Genomic DNA, 24,419 nt, shown 5'->3' on the forward strand with positions numbered 1-24,419 from the left:
CGATCGACCGGCTCTCGACAAGTTATGTCTTTACCAAAAATATTGCCAACCGTTTTTTCCAAAATACTGTGCACGATGTCCTTCATCCTCCGTTATATTGGTTCTTAATTTTTCGCTCACGTCTTACATATCAAACTAATAATTTACCATTTGGATTTGTTCCGTGTTCAGGTTGAATTTCGGGTTGGGTCGTTCAAATATGGCGGGTTCGTCGCAGACCGTTTCCAGCTTTCCACTCGGCTCGCGGTCCACCGTCCGCGTTCCTATCGAGCAAAACGTCGGAACGCAGCGTAAACGCCATAAACGCACGTATGTCGGAGTTTGACGGCGCATTTGACTTTTCTGGTCGAATAAACACATTGGGATATTACAAAAGTTGATTACCAAATTCACGGTACGAGGATAAAGCGATGGCACTATCGACCAGTCCAATTTCACCGTCGGTTGACCTCAGCTCTTATCGTGACCAGCACTTTAAGGTTCGTACTTCGATCACTCTACGCTAACATAACCTGTTCAATAACATTATTCGACGTATTAAAAAACATTATTACTCCTCCTTTAGGGATCTCGAGTTGAACAGGACCGATTATTAAGGAACTCGACGACTCTGTACATTGGTAATCTCTCGTTTTACACTACAGAGGAGCAGATATATGAACTATTCTCAAAGTGCGGAGACATTAGACGAATTATTATGGGACTGGATAAGTACAAAAAAACTCCATGTGGATTTTGCTTCGTCGAGTACTATTTGAGACCCGATGCGGAAAACTGTATGCGATATGTTAATGGGACCCGTTTAGACGATAGAATTATACGTACGGATTGGGACGCTGGGTTCATCGAAGGCAGACAGTATGGTCGAGGAAAGACAGGTGGTCAGGTAAGATACTTTATTCTATACCTGAATATCGGGGAACTTGAATACGGGGCACCGACTAATTCTGCCAGTCAGGAAACTTATCTAATAGTTTGAATTGATTTTAAGATTCAAGTTGATACTTTAACATGTTGCGTGAGTTACTATAATGATTGATAATTTTCATCTAATTACCAGGTCAGAGACGAGTACAGATCCGACTTTGACGGTGGCAGAGGTGGCTATGGAAAAATAATCCAACAAAAAGTAACACCCGTTGTGGATGGGGCATTTGGTCGATGAAGTACACACCTATGGGTGACAATCACATTTGATCATGATCGGTGATGTGCGTATTGTTTAATTCTATTCATTGACAAGTACAGGCATATTGTGATGAATATACAAAGTTTTGGGGTGACAAAGAACTTTCGTGTGCGAAAGAGTTATTCTATCTGGTTCTCCTTATTTCATTTATTTATATTTGTGTAAGTCATTAAATGATTCATGTTTCGTGACAAATGGAAGAAAGGTTTTCACACCCACAATATGCACGTAAAAAAACTTTATTCCTACGGATATTATATTTAATATGTATAACGTACACGCGCGATACAACTTTGGTTGACAGTTGAAGATTTTTTTTTTTATTAATTATTATATTTTGTACAGAAAAGAACACGTATATTCGCACATTATACATTACAATCATATATGCATATCGTATTGTTCTGGATATAAGCCGAGGTTTTTTTGTCGTTGACAGCAACCGCCAAAATCGTCGTCGTCTAATACGCGGACCAGTCTTCTGTACGTGTAATCAAGAAAAACATCCTGAAATACTGCCGCAGAATTCGGGGACCGCTTATACTCTGAACAATACTGTATATATATATATGTATGTACACGGCAGGACTCGAGAGGGATTCTTTGGTTATAATTCGTTCTTTTCGCGTCTTTTAGTATCAGAAATGAAGCTTCGGCGATATAACTTGTCCAATCATAATATTAATGTTATTAATGGTAGGCACCGGTTAAAATAATAATAATAATAGTAATGCTAAAATTAATAACAATAATCTTATCGTTTCTTATTGACGGGTAGCCCGGTAACATCAACGATTTTCAAAGTACCGCGTGAATATATGTGATGTATACGATTGTGCTTATATTCTGTTTCAAAGAATACCGCACAGTCTCCGCGGTGCCGGTTTTTTCAGCACGGATCTAATCCCCTCTACAAATACCTCTTCCAGTCCCTCTGACTTTATTGCCGAACATTCGACGTATTTGTAGGCCTTGATTCTCTTCTTCATCTTCTTACATTCTGCCGGTGTTATTACATCCGTGTCCTCCCTGTTCCTCAGGTCACCCTTGGTGCCTATCCAAGATATATGATAAATAGTTTTAAGTGGAATCTAAAGTCTGATCAGTTGTTGGCAAACACACATCACTCGTAGCAGCATAATGTGGAATATTGAATATTTGAAATATTTATTACGCACTTACCGACAAGGACAATTGGCACGTTCGGACAGTGGTGCTTGATTTCCGGATACCATTTGCTGGCTACGTTTTCGTACGAACTGCGCGCACTTATCGAAAAGCACAGGAGAAAACAATCCGTCTAAAATGAATATCGTAGTTTGGTTCGCAAAAAATATAATACGGGATTTTTGTAGTGTTAAAAACTTGATAGAATTTTCAACTACAGACGAAATTGAAATTGTAAACCTACGTTCGGGTACGACAAAGGCCTAAGCCTTTCGTAATCCTCTTGACCGGCTGTGTCCCAAAGCACCATATTGAACTCCTGTCCATCTACGCATATGTTGTCTGCATAGTTGTCGAACCTGGACGAAAGAAATGTTGAAAGTAACTGAAAGTATAGCTGATCTCTTTTCTGTTTACACTAAAAATATGTGATCACAGCATTGCGGTAAGGAATTGCAGATGTTCCTAGAATTGGAGCCCTTTCTTTCGCAAATCTTGACATGAACATGAATTACATATAAAATTATTTATTTTTTAAAACTTTCATTGCAATAAATTCGAATCAGAAAGAAATAGAAAACTTTTAATATTAAATTAAGGGTTGAAATTCACCAGAGAGTGTCTTTTAGTCTATGAAAAATTGTATAAAGTTTGGTAATAGAACTGATTCGATTTGATTTGAAATTAGGGAATTAGTATGTCCGATTTATTTGATGTTTTTTGATGCTTACACTGTGGGAACGTATTCGGTGGGGAATTTCTTGGACGTGTATGTGATAAGCATGCAGGTCTTACCGACCATGCCGTCACCAACCGCGGTGACCTTTATCGGTCGTATCCGAGACACCATACTCGCGTCCTCTGGAACAAAGAAGAGAATTTCCGGTGTTAAAATTTACGCGCGTGCACCCGTAAACTCGTTAATTATCGTTCATTCGCTGATACGGAGTGAAGACTTGACACTCTGATCGTAAAACTTCATTCTCGCACTTGACGAACTCTTTAAAGAACGGTCGGAAATCGATTACCGCTTCAAATTCATCCTGACTACAACTGCGTCGCACGTTCATTTTATCGACAGTTTTTTGGGCCGGTTGACAATTTAACCCTTTAACGGCCAAGCCTTTTTCCCCTTTAAAAAAAAAACATTTCTTCCAACCGTTTGAAATTTTTCTCAATCAAAATATTTGAAAAATTACACCTTTTAAAAATACGATTTTTCTGTTTTCATCCTTAAAAAAAAGGTTTTCAAATGAAATTATTCAGTGAAAATTTTCTTTACCGTGTGTTACAATTTTTCAAATCATTTTACGGCTTTTAAATTCAAGTTGAAGATAATATTAAAAAAAAATAGCTGTTTCGTCATTGTCGCAAATATGCTGCAACGGCAGTCAAAGGGTTAAAAAAGAAAAACCTATGCCTTACGACCTGCAAGTTGGAACAGTTGTAGCTCCTTGTTCGTCCAGCTCGGAATTCACGCTCGGCGCGCCTTCGCAAAACCAATTCATTAGACTCGCTCGTGTCACTCATTGTCAATCTACGCATCCTGTCCTCGCACGCGCTCCGGTAGTCGTCATAGTCTCATAGTCTCTCTTATCTCCGGCTCGTTTATTGTACTTAATTCCTACGTATTACCATCCCTCGGAACGCGCGGCCCTCGGAGCAAAGCACTTGTGCTCGCCTGTGTGGAATAGCAAATATTACACCTACGGAGTCGGCGCGTTCAAGTATTTCCTGCATTGCATACGATGCATACGATGCATATTGGCAGACGAACAATCGTGATAAGCGGAAAAACGCGATGGTGACCACTTTGAGTAGGTATTTGTTTTTCAGACGAGAAAGAAGTTATCGCACGATACCGCCGCGTTTCTTCCCGTGCAGTGCAGTTTGTGTCCTCTCTACCACGGTGCAAATTATTTATACGATTTTCTACGAATTTTTAGGAAAATTGGGACATTTCGTAAAATTTTGTACAAAGCAGATTTATAGATTTTCATGAAAATTTGTATTTTTTCAATTGTAAATCTACAAGGCACTACAATTTTTAAATAACATTGACAAATAATTACGAAAAATTATGCGTATTTACAATTTTGAAAGAAACATGTAATACGAAATGGCCCAATTTCTGTAAATATTCTTAGTAGTAGAATTTTTCACCAGGGTCCCTCTCTCTTCTTAATGCTTGAAATTGTGTATAATGTTAATAACGTGAATTCTAACAGAGCCCGCATTAACTCGGGACGATTTAATTACGACGCTTACTTCATGCACGTTTGTTCTAAAACTGCAGGGACGTCCTGAGCCTCCCAAAGGCATCTTTTCAGCTACCAACAAACAGCTGTGGGTTGATAGATATAATATGATAATGAACACGCACATGCGAGTAGGACGACTGTGTGTATAAAACCGTGCTCGTCCTACATCCGGCGGGCAAGGCTCATATACTTATATGCAGTATCAATGGGCCTGTGCGGCGCCTCGCGCCGCATGACAATCAACTCTCGACCTTTTCCTTTTTCTTTTTCAACGTCCTACGATTCCTTCTCTCGGGCCGAGAGAAATTTCTTATTATCTTACATGCCGTATGATTCCGCACTGCCTGTAATACGAATCACTCGTTGGAGGACGTGTCTGTTCGTGAATCGTTATTTTCTTGATACCTAAAACTTGTGCTAATTAATCGGTGCCATGATAATTCATTCTTATGCAGGCCTTGACACGAATTTTGAAAATTATGCTTCTTTTTCTACTTCGAAGATTCGTGTTTAAAGTACAGAAATTGAGGTCGGAGACATTTTCGGTGTGCCTATAAGGCGTTGATATTTTTATACTTTCTAACGTAGAATATTCAGCTGAGAAAAATAAAACTTTCTATCTTTGCGTATTATTATATACGGTACAGGTTTTAGTCAAATGTGTGATAAAAATATTTGTATTTATATTTCGTAAACGTGTGTTCGAAAAATTGTTGCTTCCGTCGTATCGGAACATAGAAAATTTAAAACGCGTAGATTTACAATAGTTATAGTCCTTTGAAGTTTTCGTGCAAGTCGTATGCTCATTGTTAGACGGGAAGTAGAGACTAACGCGCGATGGATCGTTCATATATCAATATTCATTCATGAGAAGAATTTCAATGTGTTTTAAATCTGCCTTATCCATACTGTACCTCTATTTGTACACGCCTAATTCGTTTTACGAACGTATTACACACGCGTTTTTAATTCTCAATTTATACAATGCTGTATAACTTGAGAATATACCAGGCATACAGTCTGGTTCAAAAAGTGTAGAAACTAAACAGTCATAGAACAAATGCTTGAACATTGATATTCATAAAGATCGTTCAAATAACGGTTGACTTTGGCATAAGCAGGGGAAAAAATTGGAAATAATTTAAGTACTGTGCCAGTCAAATTTAACCATCTCGATCCTTCCTGCATAACGTTTTTTTTTTTTACCATACATACTAATCTTCCAGCCAGACTGTACGCCCGATACATCCGTAACAGGAGTTTATTTTAACCAAGTATTTCTGTCCATAGACATCCCGTCTGCATTATAAAAGCGTTCTTAAAAAAATGTATGCGTACATGAATGGTGCCAAGACTCTTTGACGTTGCGGGTACGTAGACACTGCTCTAGGATAGGTCAGGTCGGTGACTTTAGTGCGATGCAGGTAGTCGTCACTTGGTTACATGCATGATAATAAACACAGCGCGGCCATGGCGGTCCGATAAAGAGGCGCAGCGTTCCTTCTTTCACAGAAATTATCATACGTACCTTCCGACGCTTTTCCAACGCACATCGGGCAGCCGTCGCAGCTCTTTATCCCTTGTTCGAAAGAAGCTTCACGTATATATATGACACGTTGAGCAGCTTCTTCTTTCGCCTCGTCTCGCGTCCGGCGTTCCTTATCGCGCCGTAGGTTTTTCAATCTGTTGTTTTTTTACTCCTAACGTTTTGTTTAACAGTCCCTTCCACGCGAGCTTTTTCCTCTCTATCTTTATCGCTTCCTCGGCTTTGGACCAACGGCTACATCATCGTTCACCACCTAAAACACAGCACAGATTCAGCGTTCTCGTATTTTAAATCGACCGACAACCGAGACGCTTGTTGGAATACACACTGGATACCATTATGCTCAATTAACCGTCAAAGGGATCGGCCTAGCCGCTTCGGTGCGCAGAGCTCGAAACGCGAACTGTTATACTAATTGCTCCAGCAGTAATTGGTTATATGATCGGGGGAGGCCTTATCGCGTTTCTAGCGCTGTAAGCCGGCATCGATTCGTACCAATTTCAAGTAGCAACTAATCAGATGATGATTAAAGAATATCGGGAATTGACCTGTTTTTTAATTCTTTTAATTTCTTTATTTTTTTTTATTCTCACACATTTCTCCACCATGATATCATCATTGAACATGGTATGTACCCTTTTTGTCCCACATCATATAAAATTATAATGCATAATGTTGAATAAGGCGTTAAAATGAATATTTATTCTTGCTCCAAGATCGAATTATAATACTCGTAACTTGTACGTATAATCAAGGTGAATATTAGAAGATGCTAGATTCTCTGGTAACATGGCAGCTTACATGTACAAACTCACATTCATTTCGTACCGAGAACTACTTACCTACAGCTACGTTAATTGTTGGTCATGGTGAAAAATGAGGAGAATCAAAAACCATACGGTAACCACTTATACTAGAGAAATTTCTCGCGGTGTGAAATTCACGGCCTCTGACGCATGACTAACGTTTTCATCAGGGCGGAGGGCGAGGGTCTTTGCAGAGGATGACTACGGTTCATAGAGCAAAGGACGCGTGTAATTATCCGAGCTCTGATGACGAGGCGAGAGGGAGTGAGAATTAATGTTCCCAGTATTTTGTGGTGCAATTCGAGGCGAACGACGTTACGCACATCGTATTGTCTTAATGTCGGCGTTCATAATCGCGATCATCCCTCCACCTCCTCCTCCTCCTCATCCTCATTTTCCTCATTTAATCACGCATTCGGTGACGCCCCAGCTCATTCCGGATCCGCGATCATTGCGGAACGCAGCTGCGCGATATTGCCGGAGGATGTCGAAAGGCGAGACCGAGTACCTTCCGCCTTCCCAAGAATCTCACCTACAAATATACGCGTATAAACACCCCGGTCGACCATACGACTTACGAGTATGTATTTTCAACAAACTTGCTCCACTTTTCTTCCCTACGAGTTATACCCGTATCCCTAAGCGAAGAACCGTATCACGAAATATGTCGCGATCTCTCGTACGTCTCTCTGCTGGTGAACTTTACTCATGTATGCGTGCAGTCACTGTTTTCCGTGACGTGACGGGGAAAACCACTTCCTTTGACCGATCGTCGCCGCCCTTCCGTAGCTCGCTGCGCAGCGTCAGAACGCTTTGAACTGCTGCCGATAGAATGGAAGTTAATTTTAATTTTTTTCATTTGTATTTTACACGTCGTGTAATCGAAACAGGACAAGCTTCGTTACTTTCAGGCTTTTTATCACGTCGATTTGGCTCTTCTACAGCAGGGTAATGTTTGTTCGTATTGTTCGGTCGTTTGTTACCGAAATGTATTGGCTGAATTTGGCAGCTGACTTTCAATGGGTATAAGATTCAAAATTAGAAGCCAAAACTAACTTGAGCATAATTTTGCCAGGTTAAACGATATTCTTGGAGCCTATAAACCTCCTTTTCCTGTCAAACCGAAATTGCGTTCCCCGAAGACTTCGCCATATCCACGTACGAAAATATAACACAACCGGGATTCTCGACAACACGTTAAACGCTGGAGTTTTCTGCGATTAAACTGCGTCGTAATAACGCGTAGACTATATTTTCCCGATCAGAGTTATTGCGGTTTTTAACAAACTGAATCGGGGAAATTTGACAATCACATTTGACGAGCAAGTTTATTGAAATTTTTACGGACGTAGTTTTTCGTACCTTTAGGTAGATCGGGCGAGTTTTTAGCACTTTGTTGGCTAACCGTGAATCGTGTAAATGCGCGCGCTCTGCGTATTATCTGAATGACCACATGTAAAATGCCGCAGAAGTCAGTAAAGACTTGCAGGTTTTTCACCCCGACGATAATAGTAGCCGGTACATGATTCATGTATACGCCGGAGGAATGTTTAAACATATCTGGTCAGATTAGATACATAAACCACTGCACGAATTCATTACAGACATCGTTGTGTGTCCTGTATGCATGTGGCCATTACGTTATTACAAGTGGAAAACGATGGAAATATTTCTGAATTATTGCACTGATACGTTAGAATTCTTGTCGCGAGGAATATCGCTGTAAAGTATCGACCAGGGTTGCAAATTTTTTAATGAAAAAGTAATGCATTAACCATTACTTTTTCAATTCATAATGGAGATTATTTCCATTGAAACATTAAGTTTAATGTTTTAATGAAAACACTAATGCAATTAAAAAAGTAACGCGTTATTTGCAACTCTGGTATCGACGAACGAAGACGTGGCAGAAATTCTTTCCATCATCGAGCTTCACAATGCTGCAATCTTTCGGCAATGCTGTTACGCCGGGTTTAATATGCGCTAATTGCTCTGTCGCGTGTCGCTTTGACAAACCACGTTGTGCTTTTTCGGTATTACCTACATGTCACGCGAAAATTGTAACTGTCCTCATTTTTTCGTTCTATGTACAGGTACGCACGAAGCATGAATGTCGAACTCTGTTTACACGGCTTTACCCCGGCCTTGGCTCATATATGCTGGATAAAATATTTACGCCAGAAATAACCAACTGCATTGCGGTTGAAAATGAATAATTTCGGAGAGTCTGACCCTCGATTCTTCTCGCTAGTCGGACGAATCGCGAAATTGTTTCGGTATATCGGTATAGAAACGCTTTCAACTTGCGTTTCGATCCGCATTTTCACCGTTCGCCAAAGTTGCGGCAGACTGGTTCCCTCGGAAATCCAAGCAATCGGAGGATATGCGGTAGGTGGGTAACGAAAACGTGTTCTTGTCGTTATATGCCGTAGTTGCACGTGCGCATTCCTGGCATATGCATGTACGTGTATACTCGACTCGTTATCGACGATTAGGAATCCCATTTCGTTGCCAACAGCCGATCGTTAATTCCGTTCCATCGACGTCGATCGAGTTAGGAACATACGCACTGGCATATGCATCGCACAGACATCGTGTACTGTATTTACGCCGGGACTTTACCACGTGTAGCGATCATTTTTCGTCTCTGTAGGTACTATACGTGTATAAAAAATGTTGCCATTCATTGTGATAGACGATCATTCTTTTTGCATACGCATAAACAGGTACGCAAACTGACTTACACACGGAGAGAATAAAAGGGCAGATTTTACTTAAAACTAAAGGAAAAGAGGGACACATCAGGTTTTTTTAGTAAAATATGCTTGGCAAAATGCAAACTTTACTTCAAAAACAGTGAACGATTCTGTTTGCGGACTAAAATCTGAAACTGAACTGAATCTACATTTACAGTAAAAATTACATTTGTCATGGGTATTATTTACCGAAAACCTTGGTGTGGCCCTCCTTTGCCTGCAGTGTTGATTAAAGTCTACTCTTTTCATTCTCTACGTGCAGCAAAGCATGAAAATAGTAATTAAAGTAAATTCTCTAGAAGAAAAATCAGATAACGAAAAATTAGAGTTTATATCAAGTCTGGAATTTGTTCGGAAATTTGCAGCAAGAGTTCATCGAACTTTAGTTCAGTTTTGAAAAACTATTACAAACTTGGCTAGTAGCAGATCCTTCCATAAAAAGGTCTTTGAAATTCAATCTCGTGACAGGACTCAAGTTTTGTGGAACAGATTCTGGGACATGCTAGTATTGTAAACAGCAATACTAAGTTGAAGTACGATCCAGTGGTAAATTATCATTTCAGTTTGATATGGGGTGTAAAACGCACCACTAAACAAACACCTAGCTAGCTGATATACGTTTGCCGGCTGCTTTGCCCTATCTAATTCAAAATTAACCTGAAAAGTCGCTGATACATATAAATTGTTTGGAAAAGCGATGGGATTATCACGTATAATTATCATATATTTCCAATTAGTCGCTGCCATCCCGATAGCAGCACCACTGTGTTACATAATCGGTGAGTTTCTTATGCCGGAATGATGTGTACTTCGGTATTCACACCTTATATCATCTCCCCCTCTGGTAACATACGACCTGCAGCCACCGTGAATAAGAGTGAGAGTGATGATCGTGAGGCTCCCGCGATCCCGTAACGTTTAAAAATAGAACAGCTGTTACGCGATGTCTGTTTTTGTTTACTGAACCTTGTTGTCAATTATGAGTTTTGATGAATATTCTATGTATACGTAAGTTCTTACGGCCAACTATGGCTATGGTTTGAAGATATGACAATGTGGTTGCGGATCTACAATGACTTGCAGCTTGAGGCGATGCAATAGCTTATAACAAATTATATTTATCGAGGAATTCTGGGAATACATTTCTTTGAATAACTCGAAATTTCATTCATGTTGATCTTTCGCGATAGATTACGTTTAGAAATTACAGTGTCATTTGAAATTTATGTACTTGAGATGCTGGCCGTTTACGGGACTCCTATTTTATTTGTTCACGAAGCAAACTCAATGCGCAGCTTGCACATTCCGCGGTAGACGGAGAATTGCGAAACAGTTGGTATTTCCTTGTTTTCACAATCGTTAAGCTCAGCTATAAAAAAAACCATTTACAAAACTGCAAAGCCATACTTGCGAACGAGGAATTGTTAAAAGGCGCAGGAACCAAGGCCTGATTCTTTTCTCTCGATTCACCAAAAAAGAAAAGAAAAAAAGAAATATATTACGTTCCTCGTTTACATTCCAAACGGTACAGCAGTTTTATTCTATCGAAATTAATATCATAAATGTATCGCTGAAGAAAATAACAAACTATAACTAAGCTCGCGTGTATCACGATTGTCGCCGATGACACACGAGATTCAGTTTGTGGTATGGAACTCGCGGTGAGATAAGATTAGCCCGAGTTGATATCGCGGAGCGAATTCTAATCTAGATCCCAGGGTACCGAGTACCAATTTTTTTAATGTCATCGCCGAGTATCGACTAATGAGCAAAAATCACGCTTCGCCTTAGAATTCGCTTACGGTACTTTTGTTGCCTGCATTTTTACTTGCGGTGGTAAATGCAGGTGGTAAAAAATTTTCTGCAATTAGATTTCACTGGATTTCACTGGATCTGAAACGACACCTCGGCCTCCAGATGCTACCCCAATGTACAATGCACTCTTTAAGGCGCACTTCGCACGTGTAATTGATTGTAAAGCAGGACGATTAATGAACCATTCAATCGAAGTACGGATGCTGGCCGCAGGATCGGCAAGCCAAGGACTAGGACACGGTGAAGGACCCTGCATCGACTCACCATCAATAATCCTCCACGCATTGGTGACACGTATTTTCCCTTGCATTCAAGTGACAAGCACAACTACTGGGCTGCGGTCCAATTCTTCCTCGCGAAATTGTTACGGCACTGATAGATAAGGACGGTTTTTTTTAATTCTTATCGATAAGAATCGAGGTACGCGCTTCGACGACTTGCAACCAACTGGCGACCAGGTATCTCACTGACTGCGTGACTGACTGACTAACTGACTGACTGACTCGCTGCCGACAATTGACAAGGAACGTGCTGCCTCCGAGAACCATGCCCCTCCACATCGACTACCCGGTAGAAAACCGCAGGACCAGCGACCACCAACATGTTCGAGGTATCCTTTCCAACACGGATGTATACAAGAGAATATATACGGATATTGTGAAAACCTTTGTCCAGCTGGGTTCGATCAGCGATGACCCACTTGCCGCAGTGAGCACGGAATTCGTAAACCAGGTATAACTTTTTCGCGGCGAGCTGATACTCCGATGTGAATTAGTCCTTCTCGAGTCGAAAGTAACGATCGGATAGAGAAATTTTTAACTAATTAACGATCAACTTTAATCGAGGAATTGTTACGCCGTTGAAATGCTGCAAAGGTGACATTTACGTAATCGGCTTTTCAAGCGCATTTATAAAACTGGTTTAAGTATCGAAATAGCAATAGAATTCAAGGATGGAATTACGCTTGCTTTACAAATTTCACAAATGCGATTTCAAACCGGAAGAATCGTATCTTAGAAGCTTTAATGGTAATATAGTAACGGTAAAAGGTTGTAAGAATAATGGTAAATAAATATGAATAGATGTTTTCGATAGTTTTCGAAAGCTTCTGACGAGTTTTTTGTGTCACACTTCAACCCTTTCGCCCGACGATTTTCATGTCAACCTTAATTACGCTCGTTGAGATTTAAGACGGGATTTTATTTTCTTATTAGCAATAATGCGAAGACGGGTGATTATTCCATGCAATGAAAGAACGTAGAATTATTTTCTACGGTGAGTCTACCAATCGTAAGAGCGCTGCGCATGTCTACTACACCGTCTTATCGCGACGTAGAAATGATACTCCGGGCGACTTGTCGCTTATAATTCGAATTCCAATGAAGGTAAGGAACGTATAATGGTCGCGCGGAAGAGAATCTCGCGCAAAAACGTACACGAGATTTCCGTCGCACAATGCCCCGTGCAGTCTTTTATCGAGGCTCCCGGTCACGTTGACGCATTAAAAATTCTTTCAGCAAAGACAGCTCTTGAGGGTGTCGATTGTTCGACGAGTATGGCGCAGCGCATAATTACTCATTGCACGCAATTTATTATACATGTATGTACATACGTGGTATGGGTATTTGTACGGATAGACGTGTGTACGTCACGCGAAGATGCGGGATATCGTATCGTTGTAATACCGCGAATTGGAATTCGCTCGTAATATTCATGGATGCAAAATCAGTCATAAATAAACATGAGTTTTACTCCAAATCTTGCTTCCTGTCGGCGTGGCAATTTATTCAGTGCATCGCTCCCGTTCGGCACAATTGACATTGCCTATTTTCAATCCAAATCAGTTCCATATTAATCAAAGTTCGAATTATACGACTTTGCGCGGTTCAAAATTGGCTGCAAGTTTCAATGTCAATGAGCGATATTGCAGGCTGAAAAGTTCAAGGTGTCGTTCAACCCTCCGCGGGCAACTTTTTTGGCGTCGGTAAGAACGGCGTGTGGCAACGGTCGGTAACGGTAGTTCGTAGTTGTTTTAGATGTCAACAGATGTCACCGCGCGCTCATGTCGAAGCCAAACATGATTCAAACCGACACTCTCTTGCCGGTTAGCCGCTCATCGAAGAGTTCAATGGATTTGTACCTATGATTGCTCGCTTGCGTCATGCGTGTGTAGGGATCAATAATTGATTGCTCGCTGGCAGGTTGAAATATTGATCGACGTTCTCGAATCCTCTTTGTACGCGTACGCAGGGTTTTATGAATTATAGAGGTCGGGTTTGTAGTCCCGTAGACGTAAAGTGACGGATGTCGACTGTCGGTAAGTACAGCTAAATTGTGTAGTAGAATGGGTAGAGACGATAAGAGGTAAAAAGTAGTGACGATATTTTTTTTTCATCTCTGTACTACAAGTTTTATGTGTATATTCTTAGCAGAGTGTTTTTTATGCAAATAGGTTTATAACGATTTTCAGTAAAACCTAATAATATATATTGAGAAATTACGAGGTCAGGGCTTGCAAATAACTAATTTTACAAGAAACATGAACAACTAATTGTCAATTCAGGTTCCTATTGGTTGAAATTGTTATTTTTTCTTCAAAGTTATCGAAATTGTAATCAATTTCATTTGAATTTCGAATGATGTACATTTAAAATCGTTATTGTGTGGGTAAGACGATGGAACACCCTTAAAACCGCGATACAGTGCACGATCAACGATTTTTTTAAAACTCGCGTAACAGTCAGAACGATTATTATTTCGGTTCCCATCATCGTTAATCACTATTTTTAATTCTTAATGTTTTTATTCGGATGAAAACTTTTCATTCGGAGTGCCGTGATTTTAAAAGAAAACTGGCGAATAGACCATCGTTAGATGTTAGTATTTTCAATTATATCTATTTGTTCAAACCGTAAAGAGACTGAGCTCCCCCCCCCCCCCCCCCCTTCTTCAATTTAACGAAAGAGATTATAATCGTAATCCATATTTCCAAATCCTGTTTTCTGGAGTCACATGCAAATCTATACTTTGATATATTTCTGGTAAAACAAAAATTGCATTTTACGTCATAATTTGCAAACTGTAAATCATGTATTTTCCGGGATACGCCCGAATACGCTAATGTAAAATAAGTCGTTCACGAATCTAAATATCTGTGAAAAATTGTCCCGCGTTGGATGGATGGATGTCAGATATTTATACGTTCCTATATTTGTGTTTGACTCGCAACGGAATTGGTATGCGTGATAGGTAATTGAACCGAAGCATTATAAAATTCGAACTTCTAACTTTACGGAAGTGGAAAACAATAAAAAAAAAAAAAAAATAAATAAGATGCTCATGGCACCTTCGACTGCTTAAATTGAATTTTTCCCTATATCAACGGTCTCTGACATTTCCAGAACTGAATATTGCGACGATTAAAAAAGATAATCGAAGAAACGAGTCACGTCAAGAGTGGTCGAATTGATTTTATTTCCGTACCCTCGCAGCGTCGGCTCGTCGCGGGTTGTGCTTTACCCAGCATGATCGGCGCAACCCTCCCATCAGTACCGCGTAAACAACTCGTACCCTTAGCCCTCTTTTAGCTCGTGTAAGGGATAGGCGTAGCCGTTTCCGTCGCCATTTTGTATAATCGTATTAGCGCGGGGCGTGTCTCGGGTGTGGGAGGGATCGACCTGAGCGATACCTGGACTGCGAAGAGGAGGAGGAGGAGGAGGAGGAGGAGGAGGAGGAGGAGGAGGAGGAGGAGGAGGAGGAGGAAGAGGAGGAAGAAAGGGCTCCCACCGCAGGAAGACCGAGCGATTCGAGCCGGGCGCGCGCATTCCCGTGTCCCCGAGTCGAGAGAGAGTCCGCGACGCGACCCAAGCGAATCGAATATATACAAACATTATAAATACACATTACGCAGAGAAACGGAGGCCCCTGCGTCCCTTGACAATACCCGAGTCCGCGTCGTTCTACGAAGGAGGAGTAGGAGTAGGATGAGGAGGAGGTGGCGGAGGGGCAGCGAGGGGGTGGGGGGGAGGGAGCGGTGAAAGAACGATGAAAGTATAATTGGCCCGATCACGTGTCGGACGTGAAAACAGCGCGTTTAGCACCCGCGAACGCCGCGCCGTTCTAGTGTGAAAATTGTACCGAGATAGAGAAAGAGAAAAAGATAAAGAGAAAGAGAGAGAGAGAGAGTGAGAGAGAGAAAGAGACAGAGAGGTTTTGTTTACCTTAGGCCAGTCGACACTCGTCACTCGCACGGCGTAGGACAAGCTCCGCTCTCCCGCGTTCAGGACTGACTCTCAAAGTCTCTCGTCCCGTCGATATCCTCTGCGTATCCGTCACTTGTATCGCGGTGTTTTGTTCTTACATACCATGTACGTGTGTACTTTACTGTGCGCACACACGCGACGGGAAGGAACATCGGTCAGGTGAAGAAGGCTGTTGGATTCACACTGGTCGGACTGATTTCGAACGGCGCGGACGTACGTATTTGACCGGAGTGCGGAGTGTGCCGTGTCCTGTAAACATCTCGTGTCGGGGGAGCTCGTTTATCGTTCACAAATTCAAGGATGTACGCAACGCGTTAAGACGAACGAAATAATGTGATAACCAGGTTTACGACGTGTGTGCTAATTTATGCGGTATAACTCGATATTAAACTGTGCTGCGGTATTGGATATAAATATTATATGTATATATATATATATATATGTATATATATACAAACATATATATTCGTCGGTAATCGACTCCAAGTACAACGCGGGTCATGCGGATATCGAGTTTTATCCCTACAGTGTAGCGCACGTGGCATTCCCGTGACAAATATACAAATGTGAAGAGGGGGTAAAGTGTTTAACGCTTGTACGGATTAATGTGTACATGTATAGTAAAGTATAACGTATAATCGTATTGTGCAACGAAAAACGAACCGGGAAGATATTACGCCGCAATGCCGTAGGTATTGATGCTATATCTGATGACGCTGAAGAGTTGGTGCAAGTAACGCGCAGGAACTGATGCCGCAGGACGAATACGTAAAAGTATTGTCGCGAGCGTATTATCTATCCGGTATAATTAACGGCATTGGTGGCTGATTTTATGGGCAATTATTTGACGAGTGAGGTTTTTGCCGCGTGCCTTCTAGATTGTTCACGTAACTCACTGCGCGCACATGAGAGGCGGCACGCGACCCGAAATCGACGCCGCGTCGAACAGTGACGTTACGTTTGAAAGAGGAAGATAGCTGGATCGACATCGAGGAATTTTGGAGAGACTGTGCCGCTCCGGGATACGTATGATGGATTTGAGGACGACGCAACGACGCCCAACCGACGGCCCGGTTTCCCTCCCAGGCGATCTGCACAAGACCCGGGTCGCCAAGAGCGTCTTCAGCATCCGGAGCCTCGTCGACGTTGGCGATTCCGACGGCTTCCCGTCCAAACCAGCGCAACGCTCCCTGTCGACGCCAGGTAAACACCTCGATTTTATTACACGATCTATGAATTTTGACGAGAGTCGATATTTCCACTTTCAATTTATTGGTACACGGGTGCAAAAAAAAAAAAATCGTCATTTGCTTTTTATTTGAATTTTACATGTAAGCGAATAAGTTTTGATTCTGTACATCGAATAACACGTAATGCAGCAGGTGGCGGCGCATTGAGATAAAAAAGCAAATTTTAGCGAATATAACTATTTTTTCTTTTATTAGTTACGTGGACGAATTCAAAATTTGATCTATAGAACCCAAACTCAAAATTCGTGTTGACCGGTGTTACAGGTGTGAACGCCGATGTTGAATTGTCAATAGTTTTTCCTGAATTTCTTCTGCGCCTTTTTTTCCACGTGTGTGGATTTCATATTTTTTAAACTCGAAACTCTGGATGATAATCGCTAGACGTTAAAAAAGTGCGGATTTTATTGACAGCCAGTAATATTGTTATGAATTATATGTAGTATACAGTTGTGAGCCTCGCAGATATATTTCAAAATTCAAGACTTTGAGACATAGGTAATTGATATCGTTCCATTAATTAACGATAGGTACTCTGCACCTACACATATCCTCAAAGTTGAATTGATTCAATTGACAGCGAACAATGTGAAGCAAAATGATTCGTTATGCACATTGTTCTACCACTGTGTTCTAATGTAAAGTTAAATCTTTCTTTTTACATCCTAGTCGCAACAAGGAAAATCTTTACTCCGATTAAATTAGAATGTGGATTACTTATTCCGTCTCCTAGTATACATTTCTGTGTTGTTAAGTATTTGAAGTTGCCCAATTGTTGTTTGCACTTTTTCATCTCCCATACGCCGATGGTTGAATTTCAGCGTTGCATTGGTATATGCCCAAGCAATTGAACGGTACGAAACAATAAAAAGTGTCTCACTTATCCTGGCATACGTACCGATCGTTCAGTAATTATACATACCTTTGTATTTTACATGTATACTTGTACTATTTTTTAAATTGACAATGATTCGGTACATCTACGTACATTCAGTCTTCACGGATTGAGCGAAAAATCACTTATTTTGACCGTTGCCTACGCTTACGCATCACTAACGCAAAGAAGCATCGGATAGCGTCGTTCTATACATGCAGTGCCGAGTGATCGAATATCTGGAAAAAGTTTTGTTTTACGCAAGAATAATGCCAGCAAGTGTATTCCTGTAATTCAATTACCACTTATTGCAGGCCTACGTTTCCTGGCGTTATTCTCGCATGAAACAAAAATAGAAATAAAAAATTGGGATGTCCTGTTCGGCATTGCATGTAGAATGGCGTTGTAGGTAACTTTTTCTTTGCTTCAGGGATGCGTAAGCGTGGACAATAACAGAATTCAGTGACATTTCACCCGGTCGGTAAGGTCTTAGTACAGTATCCTCTTAATCTATGGAACATCGTACACACGACGTATAATACGTACGTCCTTTCTTGTTCTTAGGTACTTGTTCTCGCTCGCGATTAGAAACAGCAGACCTCGCTTATCCACCGACGCTTAAACTTGACTCGGCGTCAAGTACGCGCATCATAATATACGCTTAGACTCCCTAAATATGTATAACAAGAACGTACATGCAAGACGTTAGACGCGGTTCCGCGTTGTGTGTAGATTACAATCGGCAGAGCTGGAGCGTCTCGCTGTCTTGATATCACTGCCGGGGACAGGAAAAAAATTTTTCATTCTCTAGCGTGTAACTCTGTCTTAGAACCGCGTAGATGTATAATTAATGATCAAAATGGCGTCCAATTAAAAACGCATTATTATAACTTTCCGCGGGACAACGCGTGCAGGTGTGCATATGTATACATATCACGCATTTACGTAATTTTCTCTATTCTCGCCGCTTTGTTGTCAAATCTTCTCTAGTTCTCCAAGATCTTATTCAACCCCTATCCAATTCTTCTCTGTCAAAATTCAAATCATATTTTGCAAACATTTCTTGCAATCGGTAAATTTTTATTGTACATCTTTGTGTTTGCCATAGATTGTTATAATCGTGGTCGAAAAACTGTCGCGTGTCGCACTGTTTCAGAAATAACAGGTAGCAAACTAAATTTTACTTGTATGTAACTTCCTGTGTTCGTTATACGGAGTGCAACGAACTTACGAAATCAGATTAGAGATCCGTTAAAATATGTTTCGACAATCGTGTCGTTTCGCTGACAAGTTGTAAATTTGCTGTATGTAATAAAATATCATGAATAAATTGCCGAATGATGAATAGACTGAAACGCGGTTCAAAACCGCTGAACGGCGTCATTAATATCAAAAAATTTCTGCTCGTTAATGTAAAAAATTAAGTTCATTTACGAAAATAATTACACCGTGTCCGAAACTGCGTTTTTGCTCCATTTATCAAAGTTAGCTGATACGTTACGCTGGTCGCGTGAGATGGTTGAGCCTCTCTCGACGGACTGGGATTATCCTGTTTTGCAAATTAACTCAGATTATCTACCGAGATTATCCTGCGTTTTCAAACCACACTTCTGTACACAATGTCTTAATGGTTATTCTTATTTAGTCAAAGTTTCGTGAACTCGGCAACACGTTTCCCGTGTTGCCTGTTGATATATTTTGATCGCGTTAACTCATGTATACGTTAATCTTTCATACATACCTATACTTAACTTTGCAAATTACGCTGTACAACAGAAATTATTTCTTAACTGACCTTGTCCGACGAAATGTATATATTTCTTTCATGGGTCCAGATAGAGCTGAAAACTCTCACCTTTCACGAAAAAAATCTCAGATTACCAGAGCATACGATAGTTGATGGTCTAAAAGTAAAGTTGTAGTCTTTATTTTTTTGTAAACAAAATTTCGTTTTTTTTTTTATAGTCATTAGATACGTTTTTAGATCCTACTTTCGACACGATATCGCATAGAAATCGCCTGATGTATACTTCACGCTGAGTCTGAATTGAATCGGCATGTATTCAATAATATATATTGATGCATTATTTTGTATTCACTATACGGTTATTGGATTGCTAATATATGCTGGAGTCTGAATAACCCGAAAAAACATTTTATGATATTGGTGAAGGGTCTCAGAATAATTCCAAAGAGAAGTTATAATCGAAAATTGCAATGAATATCATCTCGAATGAAAGTTTATGATTTATTGAAAAAAGAGGCATTAATTATTATTCTTGAGAAAATTTGCTTTGGTTTTGAAAATTCGACGGTTCGAAGTGAATTCGGCAGTCTGGTAGAATCTCACGGAATGTTTTACATTAGCTGAAGTGACAATGACAAACATGACGAAAATCATAAATTTTTTTTTATTTCTCTTTATTATGAACATCTAACAATAAGAGTTGCGATGACAATCAACGTTTACCTCGACGCCATGAAGTTCGCCTTACCAAAACAGACAATATAGGATAGAGAGAAAAAAAAAGAAGAACAATTTATTCGATCACCAAGACAGATTTTCGCGCGTCGTCCAGTGTTATTGTAACGCGAGAATGAAAATACACGATTACCAGTAATCCTCGTCGCCGCGACTAATTATATTCAAGAAAAAAACAAATCACGATTGTATTTATGGTTTCAACGATACGCCTCGGACTTCCTTACGGTGACCGTGCGGCGGTTATCGCCCCAAGAATACGTACCTACGTACATACCTACATACATAAGGGTGTAATACAAGAGGGAGCTGCCACTCGGGCGTACACAGTGCGGGTATATAATGGGTGTTGACGGAAAGGCGATAGTAATTGAAAAGATAAGTAATTACCCGTTATTACCCACTGCACTGCGAGCCGTACAGAACGTATAGATATAGGTACTTGTAACTAAACATTTACGTGTATATCCACGTATGCAAGCGCGCACGTAAAGTATCTAGAAACCAAGTGGGTATGTATTAAAGATACAAGTCCATCCACCATTATTAGGTATGTCGAACCTCAACGTACAGGTGCTTGTAACGCTTAAACGTGTACCTCGATACGCACACACAGGTAAGTACGAATGTACGCATGCATGTATGATTCGCTGCCGCGTACATGTATAATTGTCCTGCGGGCGATTAATCAAATCCGGCTCTCTTTTTCCGCGATAGCTGATTCCCGATTCTACACCATCGCGAAGCTGACGGATGTATAACGCAGCTTGTACGAGGTACCCTGACCGTATAAATTATATACACATAGACCGTTGTTGGTATAATCTACGGGGGAATGGCGTCGCCGGCTCGCGGCTGATTGGCCCTCGCGATTCTCGTACACGGGGTATCACGCGTATCACGATTCGTACTGTGGCACGTGATAGGCGCTACCGAAGGGGGCGAAGATCCCCTTCCTTCCTCGAACCTTGGGGGTAGTAACACGTTTGTTACGGGGGATCGGGGTACATGGAGTATTTATGCGTGGTAGGTGTGTAACATGTACGAAATATTGTCAAAGTCTTGTGTATCCATCGCGCCTTCCTCAGCCTTTGTTATTGCTACTGTCAGGAGATATCCTTTTAACAAGTAATGTCTGTTACGCGTAATAAATTAACCGAGTGATTGATGACGAACGGAGACACGAGGTGTAGTCCTGACAATGAACGCTTTCTATTACATCTATGGAAACGGCTATTATTGTTTACTGGAAAATTGAATGTTGGGGAATAGTGGAAGCTCGTTGAGCTACCGCGGGTTCGAGGCTGCGAAGTTAATTGTATTTACAGCGGCGAAGAATTGAAATATCATTGTATACCTATAGGGTGAAACGCGACGTTGACTCCGATCGGGAGTACCTGGTCCATCGGCTTTTAGATGGGGAGCTTCGGCTGTGTAAGTTCCTGTAATTGCGGAAAACCAGTCGGACGCTTTGCGAATCTGAGAATGAATAAATCAACCGATTCTCGAGGCTCGTGTTGTCTCGTTTAGAAGCTTTTCGGGGACTCGATAGAGCCGATGTGGTAAACTTACCTGTATTCAAGCGGCTCGTCGCGTCGCGTCGGTCAGGCCGAATTACGAGAGAAAAGGAAAGAAATAAAGCAAAAGATGGTGGAAGGAGGGGCGAAAATCGCGAGCCAAAAAGTTGGCGAGTGCTTTCTGAGAGGCAGCGACTATGCGCCGGATCTGCTTCTCTAATTGCGTTTTATCGGTAACAGCACCTCCTCTCTGATCTCCACCTCTCCCTTCCCGCGTTCTTTCTTCTGATCTTGGCTTCTTCGTAGCCCGATCCTTTTCATTCTTCGGCTTTTCTTCCGAGGACCGATCCCTGTAGTCCGTAATTTGGAGAAACCGGCTCGTTAGCTGCAGCGATGATCAGGTGATCAGGCTTCGCGATGCCGGCGTGGATGGTTGCCGCTGATCTCGCGAATCGTACCCTTCGCTAATTTAAAGTTGGTGAATTTGTTGCTACGTTTAGAAAATTTGTTTGTCACGTAGTTGGAAAATTGTCGCAAAGGTCGACAAATTGCAAATCGTAAATGGTTTTTAAAACAGATTGCATCGCATCGGTAGATCATCGCGAGGATCTGCTTGTTACGGAACAATCGCAAATTCAAATTATCTGCACTTATTGTTCCTTGGTGTTATTTATAGCAAGATACGGTTTCGGATGAGTCGAGCTTCGATTGGCGTTGATTCAGAAGGAAATATTGTAATTGTTTTTTTTTCCGTGTATTATTTACCGGTAATACGAGCGAAGAGGAGTAGGTATAGATTACAAGATTAAGTTATTACATTCGACGATAGTTCGCGTTGCATTGCGACTCCAGACGAACACGAGGGTATATAAAATATACAAGCACGTTCCCTTATTAAAATTCTAGTACGGTTTTCACCCGGTCGTTTAGCCGCATGGTGCAGGTTTTGTGCGTTAAAGAACATGTAATAGCCGGTAAAAGGCATACGCAAAGAGCGCGTCAGCTGCACGGATGCAACGGTGGCGATATATCGGATACACATAGCTGAGGGTTGTAGTTCGTTTCTATCTATCGAACATGCCCAGCTATACCTACGTTTATAGGATCAGTTAATTGGCTCGAGTGCCTTCGCCCTCCGTTCCCCTTGGTCCACCACGGTATCGTTGGTAATTAGCGATTAGCAATTACTCGGAACTAATGGACGCGCCAGGCTCTTCTCGTCCGTCTGTAACGCTACTCGTCGGGTTGGGCATACATACAAATGTACACGCTCGTCTCACCTATTAAATGCGCCTAGGTGTACGTGTGTATGAATAACCAACGAATCGACGCGGGGGGGGGGGGGAGATCGGCTCGATGGAGCGATTAATGGTGCAATTCGCTAATACGACGCCCATTCCGGCCGCGCGGTGTCACGCAACGATTATTCGGCATTGGTACCTGCGGAATCGACGAACGTTGTTGCTTCTACCTACGAGATATCGATGTTTAGGTAAATATATTATTTTTTTTAATCTATCGCTCCGGGTGATTTTAGATTGATTTTCACAACTTGACTCACGTGCCGCGTCGCGGGCGAAGAAGTTGAAATATAGTTTTTGACATTCCATCGCGCTAATTGTGTGCTTTTTATCGGTATCAGCTCTCTACGGTAGTTTGATCTCCTAGTCTGAAAGATCAAAGCGTAAACGTCTCGGATATACCTGCATTCTTTGAGATCCTGTCAGTCATCAGGATGCTTTCAAGTCGATTCTAAACTTCCCATATATCTGCACACTACTAGAAGTATACTTCTGCATCAGTGGAAATCGAAGAATTCACCCCGTGTGGGTAAAGATCGTTCTTGTTTACGTATTCGTCGCAGCGAAATGATAATTTTATCTGGCAATATCGGAATACTTGCAGAAATGACAATTTTTTTTTTTTTTTTATACCTTTCGCACTTTAATGCAATACGCGTGAGGTATTGTTATAAGACTGCTCGCAAGTTTGAACTTGTAACGAACGAGTCGCCATTATTGCAGCGAGCCACGTTTGGCTGGATAATAAATAACAGGGATTTTTTACCTAATTAAATTTCGGCCTAACAAAAATGTAAACAAGCTACGATCCCTCCTCCCGGTCAATTAGGGCTAATAAATGGTCATCGGGGGTGGAGACCTGCGGCCGAAAGCTCCCGCGCCTCTTATGTATACCCCCGGCATATCCCTCCTTCACCCAAACGTTACGTTATTAAAAATGTAAATATCTCGGAGGCGGCTCGTTAACGGATGTAAATATGAAGCCGCCGAGCGGCGCTATTCACCGCTTTGTTTAGTTATTTATTGGAATTTGCTCGGTCCGATCCTTTCATGTATGCATAAGCCGTCAGTGCAGTGCACAAGAATTAAGCGTCATCTTTTTGCCCCATCTTTATACCTACACATATACGTATACACATGTATGTATACACAATCCTGCACCGCGTTGCGGGTATTCGCAATCATCCAAAACTGGG

The 24,419-nt window shown here is 41.3% G+C and overlaps 3 protein-coding genes across 9 annotated transcripts in view; 2 read left to right on the forward strand and 1 right to left on the reverse strand.

Moving 5' to 3' along the window:
- The first annotated feature begins 256 nt into the window (after positions 1–256).
- Positions 257–1,932, forward strand: LOC124297304 (nuclear cap-binding protein subunit 2). 2 transcript variants are annotated; one of them, XM_046748202.1, is made up of 4 exons: positions 257–479; positions 566–886; positions 1,061–1,211; positions 1,629–1,932. In XM_046748202.1, the coding sequence occupies exons 1-3, from the start codon at positions 411–413 to the stop codon at positions 1,163–1,165; spliced, it is 495 nt and encodes a 164-aa protein (XP_046604158.1). In that variant the 5' UTR covers positions 257–410; the 3' UTR covers positions 1,166–1,211; positions 1,629–1,932. The 2 variants fall into 2 exon arrangements, with proteins under 2 accessions (XP_046604158.1, XP_046604157.1); XM_046748201.1 differs by lacking the exon at positions 1,629–1,932 and having other exon boundaries at positions 1,061–1,290.
- On the reverse strand, positions 1,487–15,897 carry LOC124297302 (ras-like GTP-binding protein RhoL). Of its 5 annotated transcripts, none has more exons than XM_046748198.1 (6): positions 15,761–15,897; positions 6,146–6,416; positions 3,088–3,217; positions 2,601–2,715; positions 2,372–2,489; positions 1,487–2,243 (listed from the first exon to the last, which is right to left on the reverse strand). In XM_046748198.1, exons 2-6 carry the CDS (start codon positions 6,168–6,170, stop codon positions 2,041–2,043), a joined length of 591 nt encoding a protein of 196 aa, XP_046604154.1. In that variant the 5' UTR covers positions 6,171–6,416; positions 15,761–15,897; the 3' UTR covers positions 1,487–2,040. The 5 variants fall into 5 exon arrangements, with proteins under 5 accessions (XP_046604154.1, XP_046604153.1, XP_046604152.1 ...); XM_046748197.1 differs by lacking the exon at positions 15,761–15,897 and adding an exon at positions 11,805–12,117; XM_046748196.1 differs by lacking the exons at positions 6,146–6,416; positions 15,761–15,897 and adding an exon at positions 11,805–12,120.
- Positions 15,898–16,026: 129 nt separating this feature from the next.
- LOC124297299 (homeobox protein aristaless-like) overlaps positions 16,027–24,419 on the forward strand; it is a 61,502-nt gene continuing 53,109 nt past the window's right edge. For both annotated transcript variants that reach the window (XM_046748188.1, XM_046748192.1), the window contains exon 1: positions 16,027–17,005. In XM_046748188.1, the coding sequence (XP_046604144.1) occupies positions 16,831–17,005 (175 nt within the window). In that variant the 5' untranslated portion in view covers positions 16,027–16,830. The remainder of the gene's footprint in view (positions 17,006–24,419) is intronic.

The sequence above is a fragment of the Neodiprion virginianus genome, chromosome 2 (assembly GCF_021901495.1).
Source record: "Neodiprion virginianus isolate iyNeoVirg1 chromosome 2, iyNeoVirg1.1, whole genome shotgun sequence".
NCBI classification, from domain to species: domain Eukaryota; kingdom Metazoa; phylum Arthropoda; class Insecta; order Hymenoptera; family Diprionidae; genus Neodiprion; species Neodiprion virginianus.